The sequence below is a fragment of the Aythya ferina genome, assembly GCF_964211825.1.
Source record: "Aythya ferina genome assembly, chromosome: 1".
Lineage (NCBI taxonomy): Eukaryota > Metazoa > Chordata > Aves > Anseriformes > Anatidae > Aythya > Aythya ferina.
In genome coordinates this window covers 161,693,596-161,706,377 of record NC_140296.1, presented here as the reverse complement: position 1 = coordinate 161,706,377, position 12,782 = coordinate 161,693,596, and the positions used below count along the sequence as shown (strand labels likewise).

Sequence of the window (12,782 nt, the reverse complement as noted above, 5' to 3'; positions counted from 1 at the left end):
CAAAGACACCAAAAAAAAAAAAAAGATTCTATAGTCTCTATATACTGCATTATTCTTAAATCATACCTGCTTACTATAGCTAAAATATAGTTTCTAAAAGCATTTGGTGTTCCATTCTCTGCATTTTGTCAGTTTACTGAATTCTTGAATTTTCTGCCATTTGAAAATCTTAATCTACTTTGAACCGAATGTGGTAATCTTCATATGATTCTTCATCTATACTTACATTGCAACCTATATGTATATTACAACATTCACTTCAGAAGCTTTCACCTCTAGTGAAAAATCAATTAGCCAAGATCGACCTTTTTATTAGCCTATAAACAATGCTGAATAGAGGGGAAGGAACACTTCTCTTGAATGATTAATTTCTTGGATGCTCATAATGATAGGTATCAATAGCACTTTCTTACTGAGCAGCAGTAACTGCATAATAGTAACATTTATGTACTTTTCAGCTAATATGTGGATTAATCATGTTTGTCCAAAGTTATATTTTACTATTGTTATGTATAGTAAATGACTGAATCAACTGACCTTCTGGTGACTTCCAGTTACAATAATTTCTTTCCAGGTTCAGACATGATTGTGCTTGAGTTCAAGGCAGTTGACTTCTTCAGACAAAGTTTAGCTTTACAGAACTGCAAGCAGAAAAGATAGTCATGTACTGCTTGGCTGATGTGCAGTGTTGCAGTGGTCAAGATTCTCCCTTCAAGGACTGCTAAAGCTTTTTCTTTCAGAGCACTTAGTCTCATATAACACTGGATAGGGTCAAAGAATATCTCATGTTGATTCCTGATGTAGCTCAGCATCTCTGCAAACTTGCCTCTGTGGTTTTGATATAGCCAGGAAATGAAGACCACAAACTTAGCAACTGTCTTTGAAGTTTGAGAAACTTGGGACATGCTCAGCATCTCACTGGGATGGTGGAAGAGGCAGATACAGTACAGTTCTCCAGCATTCAGCTGCCTTAAGTACAAGACCATCCTTCTCCTGGCATCCCCTTGCTAAATACAGGAAGTGAAATCAAACTCTAACCACACTAAGATGAAAGAAACATAAAATAGAAACATATTCGTGAAAGAATGGCTGCAGATTTGCAGTGCAAGGTGGAAGACAAGATAATGAGGATAACAAATAGAAAAACACCAAGCAGGGTACCTTGGGGAATGTGAGAAAGGTGTGCCCAGGCTACCAAAACATTTCACCATTCTTCTGTCTGCAAGACATAGTGTGATGTGTAAATGAAGCTTCCCTCTGCTGGAGCTTTACTGAATCCCAGAAGGGTACATTTGGTTAATGCAGGGATCCTGCTGTGGAAAAAATAGTTATTGACGGTGTTATATTTCATTCCCAAATGCTTCTGTTTTCCCTTCCACAACCAGCAAGCTATTCCCTGGTCATGGACTGGGCTTCAGCAAGTGAGCATGGGGAGCCTTCTGGCCATGGGAGCAGTAGCAACAGAGCACCCTCCTCAACCCAATTTATAATGGACAGGTTCCCTCTTTATGAGTTCCTCACTCAGTATAACAAATTTAGCTCATTAGAAAATGAACTGCAGTATTTTCATTTTCATTTCACAACATTACTACATAACCTTTGGGCCAGATGAAGGAGAGGCAGAAGCATGCCTCTGTCTCACAATGGTTAGGATCATAGGAAATATTTGCATGGTCCTATGCTGTCAAGTCACTTCTTCCAAAGAAAACTGCCATTGTAGTAATTGTTCCAGACTAAGTGGTAGCATTTAGATTACCAACTGTCTGGTTGCTTTCTGCCTTCTATAAAGCTGAAAGGGATTGCCTTCCAGAAGAAGAGTTGATTTTGTCCTTGATGCTCCATTTCAAAGAGGGTATTTTTCTTACTATGCAATATGCTGCAAAATAAACAAAATGATAACATTACTGTCTATGGTGCAATACCAAATGGTATGTCCTGTTATTTCATATCCCTAACTGTTTTGCTGATGCTGTGCAGTTCTGGTAGATACTGGCAGGAAGGGTATTTGCAGTACCACAACAGCCAGATGATAGTTATGCTGAAACAGAGATACAACAGGTAAAGAAAGCTTTTGATGTTTGGTTTTAGACACCACAGGAAAGTCTCCTCTCTATTCTGAAACCAGGGGATTTAATTACATTTGCCTACCACTGACTGGTACAAATTTTAAGGTAGAAAGCAGTCCAGTTTTCATTAAAAACTAAAAAACTAAAAATCTTAAAACAAAACAAAGCAAAAAACAGGGAAGAAAAGGAAGATGAGAGGTTTCATGAGATTTAACTGTATTCATAGGAAAGACTTGTCTAGTTAATAAGGTATTATAGTACAGAGGCAATTGTCATCTGTAAAAAGGCCAAAACTTTATGTGTATTTTATACATGGCATAAAGCTTTTTAAGCTGTGAACATGGTAGTTTTAAGTAATAGTTAAGACTTAAGGTGCTCGCTTTTTCTTTTTGTGTTCACTTTTAAGGATGGAATTTTTTAAATCTGTTTTTATTTATATATTTTATTATTATTATTGTTTTCCATCTGTACTCACTATCCTGTCTGTTGCTAAATATTAGCTTGTTCTCTTATATCAGGAGGGAGGTGTCAGGTTATTGTGATAGTCAAGCTGATGTACACAAACCTACTGGAAGAACAAATAGCTGTTTTACAGAATAAAATATCCTTCAGTGTAAAGTTTCCTGCTGGGAAAATTCTTACATTTATGTAGATGGAGACATCAAGAGGAAGACTTCCATGCCTAAATTTTCAAAGACATTACCTAAATACTCATCAGATACGAGAATTAGAGGTGATGTGTCAGACCCAGTGAAGTCTGAGGAAAACTTGCCTCTAATTGTAGATCTTACTACTCTCTTACTGCTGTATTCTTATACTTTCTCTTTTATATACACAGAAAATTAACTTACTTTATTATTCTGTTTATTTTATTAACAGTAGTCTGCTACTGCTTTAAGCAATTTTAATACTTATTTCAGAGTTCTAATACAAATATAGCTGTCTTTTATTAAATGTTTTATTCTGTATCAATCTTGTGGTTCTCTATCAATTACTTCTTTTTACATATGATATCTAATATCTTTTAAGATTTTCTATCTGTTCTCTTTGAGGATATGTGATACTTACATTCATGCATCTTGTAGTTTGCAGAGCTGGCTTTTTGGAAGCTTGGTATTACAGGTTATGTTGACTTCACCATTTCATAATGTCAAATTCAGTTAATTGAGCACCTATCATCTAAGTGGCATTTTCTAGCTACATTTTCTGTTTCTTTTCCAAGTCAGAACAGGTATTATAAAAGGTTTGTAATTATGTCTGTTTTTCTTCAGGTGACAGAAATCTCTTTCTCTCTATTTCTTTCTTTCTTCTTCTTCTTTTTTTTTTCTTTCTTCTGAGAAGTGGGCATAAATAACCTCAATTTCACTAAACCTCTCCCCACAGGGCTATTTCAAGGCTTCCCAGCAGCACACACAAAATTAGATTTTCATGTCCAAAGGATCTCTGAGGAGGCAAAATTAAATTTACAACATAACAGAAAAACGAGGGAGTACTGAGAAAGGAATGAAGGCTGGGAGAGGATAGGAGAAAACTGGGTGGTCTGGATTGGGGGTTTTATGGGCTTGTGTGAGGTCTGTGGATGGATTATAGATCTTTCTGTATCTCATATGCCTCTCCCAGGTGTCTCTGTCTGCCTAGTGTATGCAAACCCAGTCTATCACATTTGGGGGACTTCTGACTCCCCTTTCTCTCATGCAGCCATTAACTCCTTCCCTTCTTTGCAAATGCAGCTGTCCTTTCTTGCAGCAACTCCTACCAAGCCCTTTTTGCCTGTTGTTTGGGAGCTTCTAGCAGCAGGGATGAGTGAGAAAGCTGGTAGTGGTAACTGTTTCTTGGGCCTTCATTGGGCCTTAGGATTTGTCCTAATCTTTTCTTTTTAGTGGTTTACCTGTAGCAGAAATCTGGGGGAGGAAGAAGACAGAAAGCAGTCATTCAGTATACAAAGAGCCATCCTACTCTTCAGTTCTCTTTAAATTAGCTGGTATCACGTCATAAACTGGATTGTCTCATGGCATCAGAGTACTAGTCAACGTATTCCAAACATCTCTAAGGAATTTTGACATCTTCTGCTTTTATTATTATTTTTGATGCCCAGGAGATTTGACTACATAATATTTCTTATCCATATTGACAGCATTAATTTCAATTTCTGTGATCTCCATTCTTTCTCTATATACATGGCATCAATGTAAATAATACAACTGTCACTCATTCTGCTTGTTTACTTTTTGTTGCTCAATAATATTTTTGCTATAATGATTTTCTACTCTGTTTCTGTAATAGCTAAAAACTCATATGTTCTCCCTTGAATGATTCAAATGTATTGAATTTCATTATTCATCCTCCTTTGATGGTGTTAAGAAATATCTCTGATTTTGTGCCTATTTTTTGCCTTTGGAAAGTGAATTGAGTATAATATTTTTAGGTGTCCATTGTCTTTATCCACTTATATTGGCTTTTAAGATGTGTGTTACCTGTACCTAGCACTGCTGCAGTTCTTTGCTTTTTGCTCCAGGGGGCAAGAAGCACTTTATTCTGTGATCCAGCAATTCTGAGATCTAAAATACAAACATAGGGCAAACACCATGGAAGATGGCATCATAAATAGATGGGAAAGACTCATAGTCTGCTTCCTTTGTCTATGCAAATGCAGAGCAGTAATAGTCCTTCACAACCGACACTGTGCAGAGTTAACCCAATCCTTTTAATAGTCCCTGTAAGAATACTGGTTGCTACGGCAACACATTCTGTGGACTGTCAAAATAACCTCATAAAATATCATGCTAAGAATGGTTTAAAAATTGACTTTTAAAATAAGAAGTAAATAAATCCACCTAACTTTAGAAGATATGGCTAGATTCAAGAAGTCTGCAGCAAGGGAACAACCATTTCCTAAGTGAGGGGAATCAGACTAGTGGAGATGGATGTGTCGTGTTTCTCATCCATGGTGAGTGAGCTGGCATAGAATTTAGAAATATTTATTCTGCTTAAGGTAATGGAATACCGACCACATATGCATATAAGATGCTAGCACAGGAGTCAAAGGTTAAACGGCCCTCAGAGGTTATACAGTTTGATAGTATTTGCTTTTGCAGTGCCTTTGCTTTGCTTACTCATATCCATCAGCTTGTATTCATCTTCAGAACTGCTGTTTCTGCTCTTTCTTTCCCCCCTACATTTCTTTCACCTCTACATGCCCTTTCTTGCAGCATACTCCACATATTTCTATATTCTATTGGCTAAAATAATCTGCAGTTAAGTGGTGGTTTTTTTTTGTTTTGTTTTGTTTTTAATTAATTAATTAATTAATTAATTTTTACATATGGGCCTCATAACAATGCTTTAGAGCCTATGTTACCACAACATTAATAGATGTGGTCAGCCATTGTCTCAAACAGCATTATGATGGTCAGTCATAATGTTGTTTAAGCCACGTCTGAAAGCTTGTTTAAGATAAGCACACATTCTTAGAGATAGAAGTTGGCATCTGAGTATCACGTAGGCTGCACAAACAAATGTCAAGCAGACTGGAACAGCTATTGCAAATTCCAATTTATATATAGACAAAATAATTATCTATGGCATACATGTAAAATTCAGTTGTTAGTAAAACTTGATTTTTTTTATTGTCATGACTTTTTAACATGAGATTTAAAAAATCATTTGTAACTGATTTAACTCTCCTCCTTTTTCTCCTGAAATCAACGGCAGTTGCTATTGCAATTCATTTAGTTGGAGTGAACTATCCTGTGTAGCAAAATAACATAAATAAATGGGAAGTGTCCACTTTTTCTGCTTCTGGCTGTCATTCGAAAGATAGAATACCAGTTTAAGCAAAAGCTAGCATTATTCCTTTTTAACTGAGGCCAATATAGAGACCTTAATACTCACAACTTAATAGCATTTTCCAGTACCTTTCAGCCCTTCTAGTCAGTGAAAAAATACATTTAAAAAAATATATATTTTTGCCAACATAATAAGCTAATGTGTCTGCTATGGGTAAATGTCAGAAGAAAAAAAAAAAAAAAAAAAAGAAACCTCATTACTTTGACTTTTTTTTTTTTCCCCCCCTAAAAAAAACCTGGACTTATCCAGGCAATGTTTTTGTCTTCTGAACACAACAGATGACTGTTGAAGCAAAATCCTCTCAGCTATTATTTCCTTCTAGCAGATAGTTGTGTTTTTTTTTGTTTTTTTTTTTTTTTTTAATTTTTATTCTCTCCAGGCTGTCCTCAACTTAATTTTAATTTAAAATGAAGTAGAAATTGCCAATTACCTGATAATGAAGAAAATAAATACACATTTTTAATGTATATTAGTATATTCACTCATATTTAAAGTATAATTGCAGGTTGCTCAACAAACACCTTCTTGAGAAAGTGTGATTTTCATACAACAGAATAATGATTGAGTAATTGCTATGTATTAAAATAGGAGGTTATCTTTTGAAATTTATAAATGGGAATCTTTTAAGCTCATTTCATTAAGTAAAATGGTTCTTTGCAATGTATCACTATGTTTAATTTGAAAGTACTGTTTCTTTATGTACAGAGGCCTGCTTCAACATGTTTATCAACAAGAGAGGAAGAAGAAGATGATGTAGGTGAAAACACTTGTGGTCCTTCGGGTATATGGGAAGCACTGACACCTTGTAATGGATGCAGAAACCTTGGATTTCCGATGCTTGCACAGGTATATGTTTACCTTTTCATCCTAAAGCTTAATAACTATAGAATAACTGCTTAATCTCTTCTGTGCCTTATCTCTTACAGTCATTTGTAGATTTGCTTTGTTCACTTCAAAATTGTTGCCTTCAGTCTTCATTTTAACGTTAAAATCCAGTTTCAAAATGAAATGTTGAGTTTCAATTTTCCTGTTTTAACACTTATACAGCTGAGTTTAATATTGATACAGTTTGATGTTTATTACTCTCATTTTAGACAGTTTTTATGTTGTATAGCTTTCTCTTATGATTCAATTCGGAAAGACATTTTGCAGTCCACAGTTTCCTTTGGGATAAACACTCTATTTTTGACCAGTTTCTAATTAATATAATGATATCTCAGCTACTTTCTTTATATAATTAATTAAGATCATCATACATAGCTCTACTGATGTAAGAATATAGCCTAAGTCTTCTCTTTGAAGATTATGTAAGTTAAAAAAAAAAAAAAAAAAGTCTAACATTTTTGAATGCTCATGATATTACAGAGGAGAATAAATAAAAATGGGCAATATACTTGGGTCTAAGTCTCAACAGCTCAGAGTAGACCAGTTTGCAGTATCCACCAATGCATGCCAGTGGCTGTGTCCTAAAAAACCAGTATTATACTGCTACAGAACAGGATGATTCTTATGGCTGCTTCTGGGTCTCCCTTGTTCTCTCCCTCTGCTATAGTTTAGCTCTCTAATTTCTGTTACATCTTTCTTGAGCTTTTCTTGTAGCATTGAATGGAGGCCTGCCAAACTTCTGTTTAGAAATGTCTGTTTTTTCAGTTGCATCCTTACTTGGCACTACATTTAAAGAACTTTGTCAGATTCTTGTGTACCAGATTGGAATTACATATCCTGTCTCACCATACTTTATACACTGTTGCTTTCATACCATGACTGTACGTTTTATTCCCCTTAGTCTCATGAGACTTGCACCTGTTTGAAGTCAATGCTAAAGCTTCCACTGCAGTCAATGGAAACAGGATATGACAACTAATGTACTTGAATAACAATGAGCACAGCCCTATCTTTTTATAAGCAGTTTTTGTACTCCTTTCCGTTTTCAGTAGCTGTTTTCTACTTCAAACTATCTGTCATCTTAGACATTTGGCAAGGTACAGAGCTACTGGAGTTATCCTGGTTAACAATAGGAGCCCAGTAATTACTAGCTCCTTATTTTGAAGAATTTGTTTCAAAAATATTTCTTAAATTAAACTTTTATTCTCTAAGTGTGTATTAGATATGTTATAATTACTGTTAAACTTTCTATTATGAACATATGTGCCATTTTGGAGTGATTTCCTGATTTTAAAGAACATTTTGTTTTCCTAGCTTCTTTTATATATTTATTTAATATATTTAAAGAGTGCTATAGAACTGAGAAATGCATTTGAAAAATAGAATAAAGTTAGCTTGGTTGGCTCTTTCCTTTTCATAAAGAGAGATTAATTTCAAGAAGGATGTATATTATAAGATAGTCACTGCTGAATTAGTTTGATTCTTTTTATTTAACTTTTAAATTCAACTTCACAATAACTTTCTTGCTCTGAGAACTAACAACATTTTTAATTATGGATACAAAAAAGAGTATATTTAATCTCTGTTCTTTCATCAAATGACATACTTTGTTTCTAGCTCATTTCTCTCCATAAGAATTGAAGATGGAAATATTATTTTTTTTTATTATTTGATTTTCTTTCTTATTCAAGAAAAGAAAGAAGATAACTAGTGAGAAGCCTCAAAATTACAAGCCAGTGAATTCAGTTGAAAAGGTGTTAACAACACTGTGCAGTTTTCTAGACTATTCAGTGGGATCTTCCGCATTTAATTCAGAATGCAGCAAAGAGTATCATGTTCAAAAGGATCAAGAACACAAACTTTTTTATTTCGGTGTTTATAATAGGACCAACATGTTGAATTAGCCTGAAAATAATATGATGGTTACATTCTACAATATTATGTTTTAGGTAAAAGTACAAAAATGTATTTTTGATACTCAGGTCAGGACACTACCATGTCAAAAAAAAATGCAGATTTTATCATGAAGAAACAATTAAAAAAACATAATTGGCTGTATGTCTTCAAATCCATACTTAGGAGCACTAAATAGTCAAAACTGTGAATTACTCTACAAGTTCATTTTTCCAGTTCTCTTCCAGTTAAAAATAGATATTACAGTTATGTAATTATGCTGTATTTGCACATTGAAGGAGACCAAACATGCAATTGATCCTTGGTTTGTAAAATGGTAAAATGAACGTGAATTTTAGGTGAGATTATGACAGTATACATCTATGACCTTATGAGTTAACAGTATTCAGTACGCCAAATAGAAGAACAGTTATCTCCTTGACATTTGAGATCAAATATCTCCTTGATTTCTTTATGGTAGTTATGAAAAAAGACTTGGCTGGAGATATGACATACAGTATGTAATTTCTGTCTGTACAGTGCTGAGAAGTGTCATTTTAAAAAGGGCTATTAGAGGAAGTTCTGTGTGAATTGTTTTAAAACTTAACATAACAGTAATACAGGTGTTCTCAGAAGTGGCATAAGCGCCTCTCTTTTGCAGTCTCACAATTGGTAAAGTTCTGGAAGAGAATGGTGGAAAATCTTTACATCTTGTAAAAATTTCAGTGTTTTAGAAATTCTTCAACTATACATCAGAATGGAGTTGACAAACAGCTTCATCCACCCCCAAAATAATCAAAAGCCAGACAGCAAGGATACCCAGCAGGATTTTGGGAGACTGAAATTTAAATGCCTCTTCTTATTTTAGCAGGCTTTGAATTTCACTTGTAGTTTATGGTTTATGTTACTGTGTGTCTGCTGTTTGCTTGTTTGTTTGTTTTTTCTTCTATTTTTTTTTCTTTTTATTCTTTTTTTTTTTTTTTTATTTCTGAAATTAATCTTTCTTTTTGAACAGAAATTCTATCCTTGGTAAAATTGTTACTTGCATTTTTGTGAAAATATTGACTTCCACAAATCGGTATTTTATATCTGAAAGAACCTTTTTTAGGAAATTCCAGATTATATATTCTCTAACTGTCAGTCATTACAAAAGAAAATCCCTTGTTCAACCTACATAATTGAGTACCTATCTTCTACAGATTCTGAAATTTCAAATAATCTTACAGATAAGCAAATAGAATAAGAACAACTTTGACAATGTTAAAACATGTAAACCTCCACTCTAAAATTCTAGCATTCTGGGCTTTGTTGGAAGCAGTTTACTTTGCAGTGACACAGCTTTTAAACTGAAACTAAACTTTTATAAGTGGTATGATAGTATTAACACCTCTCCCATGGATCTCCAGTTCTTGTAAAGTCTTCCTGCAGTAAGTACCAAGATTTTTAACGCTTTTTATGTTTGCATGTCTTAACCAACATAAAAATATGAAACTAATGAATATTTCCTTCCATCCAAGAGCTGGAATAAAAGAATATATTTCCTATATATTTTTCTCTCAGACTAGCAACAGAAGTAGAGGCTATGTGACAAGGTTTATACCTTGTAGGTTTATACATTTAACTGGAGAGATCTCACTATGCTCTAGGTGAGTACTGGAAAGAAAACTGAGATATGATCCTTAAAAAATAGTTTTGAGCAGTGCCTGATAATCATATACAAGCTGGAAGCAATGTTTTGACATTGTTATTGACCATCTAAATGAGGAAGCTTTCATGAAGAGAGTGGTAATTGAGCTAAATATATAATAGGAAAGTTTAGAGGTAGAAATAGTACAATCAGTCTAATATATATGTGGGTAGTTAGTTATGAGGATCTCTGAAGAAACACAAGCTGTTGGGACAGAGTTCAGCAGATATCTAGGTTGATTCTACAGCTTTACATGTATTTATGCTCTTCTTGAAGGAATGATCACAGAACAGGTACTGATAGTAGTGAAATAGGAGCAGACGCTTCAGCACAGTAACTGACCTAGACTACAAACCTTCTGAGACTGCTAGTCATATACTGTAAGACTGTACCACCACATTGTATCACCACATTCACCTTGTGGTGAAGGCAGTACCTTACCTTCTGCAATCTCATTATATTTATATGTGAAATAGCCATTAAACTGCTCAGATATGGAGGTAAATGTACTGCAATAGCTTAGCTGTTTTTCCCTTAAAGTCTTCTTATTTAAGTCAACTTAAAATATTAATCAAAGGATAGTTCCTCTCACTGGACCATAGGTTTTGGGAACGTAGCACGAAGCAATTTGAACAGTTTGGCAAGGACATTTAATCAATTTATTAATTGGTTAAAGGGTGCAAGGTAAGGGAGTGGTAAGAAATATATTAAGTATATATAGAGCATTCTTTTTTTTTTTTTTTTTTCCAATAATAGAATTATTTCTTGGTCTTAATCTTCCATTATGTGGTGTAGGTTAGTTTACTATTCAGTTCCTAATATATTTGTTTTACAAATTTTATCAGTATCCACATACATATGTACCCACATTTTCTTTGGAATAAAACATCAGACTCCAAATGTGTTAAATTCTGTAGTTTCCATTCCATTTTCTCTTTTTATGGATAGCGTGCTCTGCTTATTTCTCTGCTAAGCAACAGAACTTGTTATGGCTTGATGTACAGAGATAAATACAGGGCTGTCTGGCACAGAGATGGGTGGTGCAGAGTCCTGTGTGATCACACCAATATTATCAGTTTAAAGCAAGTGGTCTGCACACCTTAATCTTGACAGCCATGTCAGCATTTTTTCCTAATTGTGGTATAAAATAATTGTGGGATAAAGTAGGCTTAGCTATGTCCCATTTAGGAAGCTGCTGGATCAGCTTCACTGCACTTGTCTTGAATTAAATGTCATATGTATAACTTAAAAATCTTGACAGTTATTCCCTATGTTTGACATGACAGCCAGCCAGGAACACCACATGTGTCTATTACAACATAAAAGTAATATCAGTAAAGAGAGTAGTGCTGTTGCTATTGGAAAAAAAAAAAAAAAAAGAGCTTTGATTTAAGAGCCTTAAACATAAATTATGCCACCAGTTACCAGAAGCATGGCTATTTACAAAACCATACAGATGAGGAAAGTTTAAAGAAGGACTGAATTGCTAGCTTAAGGTCAGATTTTCACCTTTTTAGTACCAATGAACTTCTGAGAAACCTCCACATTTACTTTTAAGTAAATGATCTACATACTCTGCTTATACAACCCCTAAATTGCTAGAAGTAAGAACTCTAGCAACTTTGTCCCAGGCTTCTCCTGTGGAAGTAAATTTTCCTCATTTGGAAGGAGGGAAGAGGAAGTAGACTCTAGACTACATTTCTAGATGATAAACTGTAATACTGTTTCAGTGTAGGCTATGATAGGAATACTTAGAGTTTGGAGTTTGATGCATTAGTTAATAGGATTGTGTATTTCATGTCTTATTTCAAGAAGATTATCACATTTGTCTGTACTTTTTATTGTAATTTCAAAAAGTTGTTTCTAATGGAGAGGAATTTATACTGCCAAATGGAGTAATTTTCCTGCATCATATGTATTTCCCCGATAAAAGCAGTTTAAAGTTGATTCTACAGAAAGCCTGACAATAACAATTATTATGTTACAATTATGTTTACAATCCCAAAGACAGTTCTGGATATATAAGAGATGAACAAGGAAATTAGGTAAGAAGCTAACTGAATTTTCACATAGATATCAAATCAATTCCTAAAAAATCTGTCTGCTGATACAGTCTAGAGAGAGAAAGCATGAATCCATGTTGTCTCTTTTTGGAGAATGTTAATATCGTGAGATGTATTAGGCATTATATGTTTTCATTTTAACATGTTCATCCAACTTGAACTTATTCTTTTTTCAGCTGCCTCTAAAAATTTTCATAGATTTTTAACCTCAGTGCAAGCGTTACTGTTACTTTTTGAATGCTGAAGTACAGAGTAGGGACTGTAGAAGAGGGATTATTTCTTCTTTGCTATTTAATAAGAGAAAACTAAAGAGCATTTTTTCAAATAAGCACTCTTAGCTAA

General features: G+C 34.2%; 1 protein-coding gene across 6 annotated transcripts in view; it reads left to right on the top strand.

Moving 5' to 3' along the window:
* ANKS1B (ankyrin repeat and sterile alpha motif domain containing 1B) overlaps positions 1 to 12,782 on the top strand; it is a 435,613-nt gene that overhangs the window by 100,807 nt on the left and 322,024 nt on the right. For 5 of the 6 annotated variants that reach the window (XM_084506033.1, XM_084506034.1, XM_084506032.1 and 2 more), the window contains one exon: positions 6,618 to 6,758. The exons of the other annotated variant lie outside the window; for it this stretch is intronic. In XM_084506033.1, the coding sequence (XP_084362159.1) occupies positions 6,618 to 6,758 (141 nt within the window). The remainder of the gene's footprint in view (positions 1 to 6,617; positions 6,759 to 12,782) is intronic. 6 annotated transcript variants of the gene reach the window in all.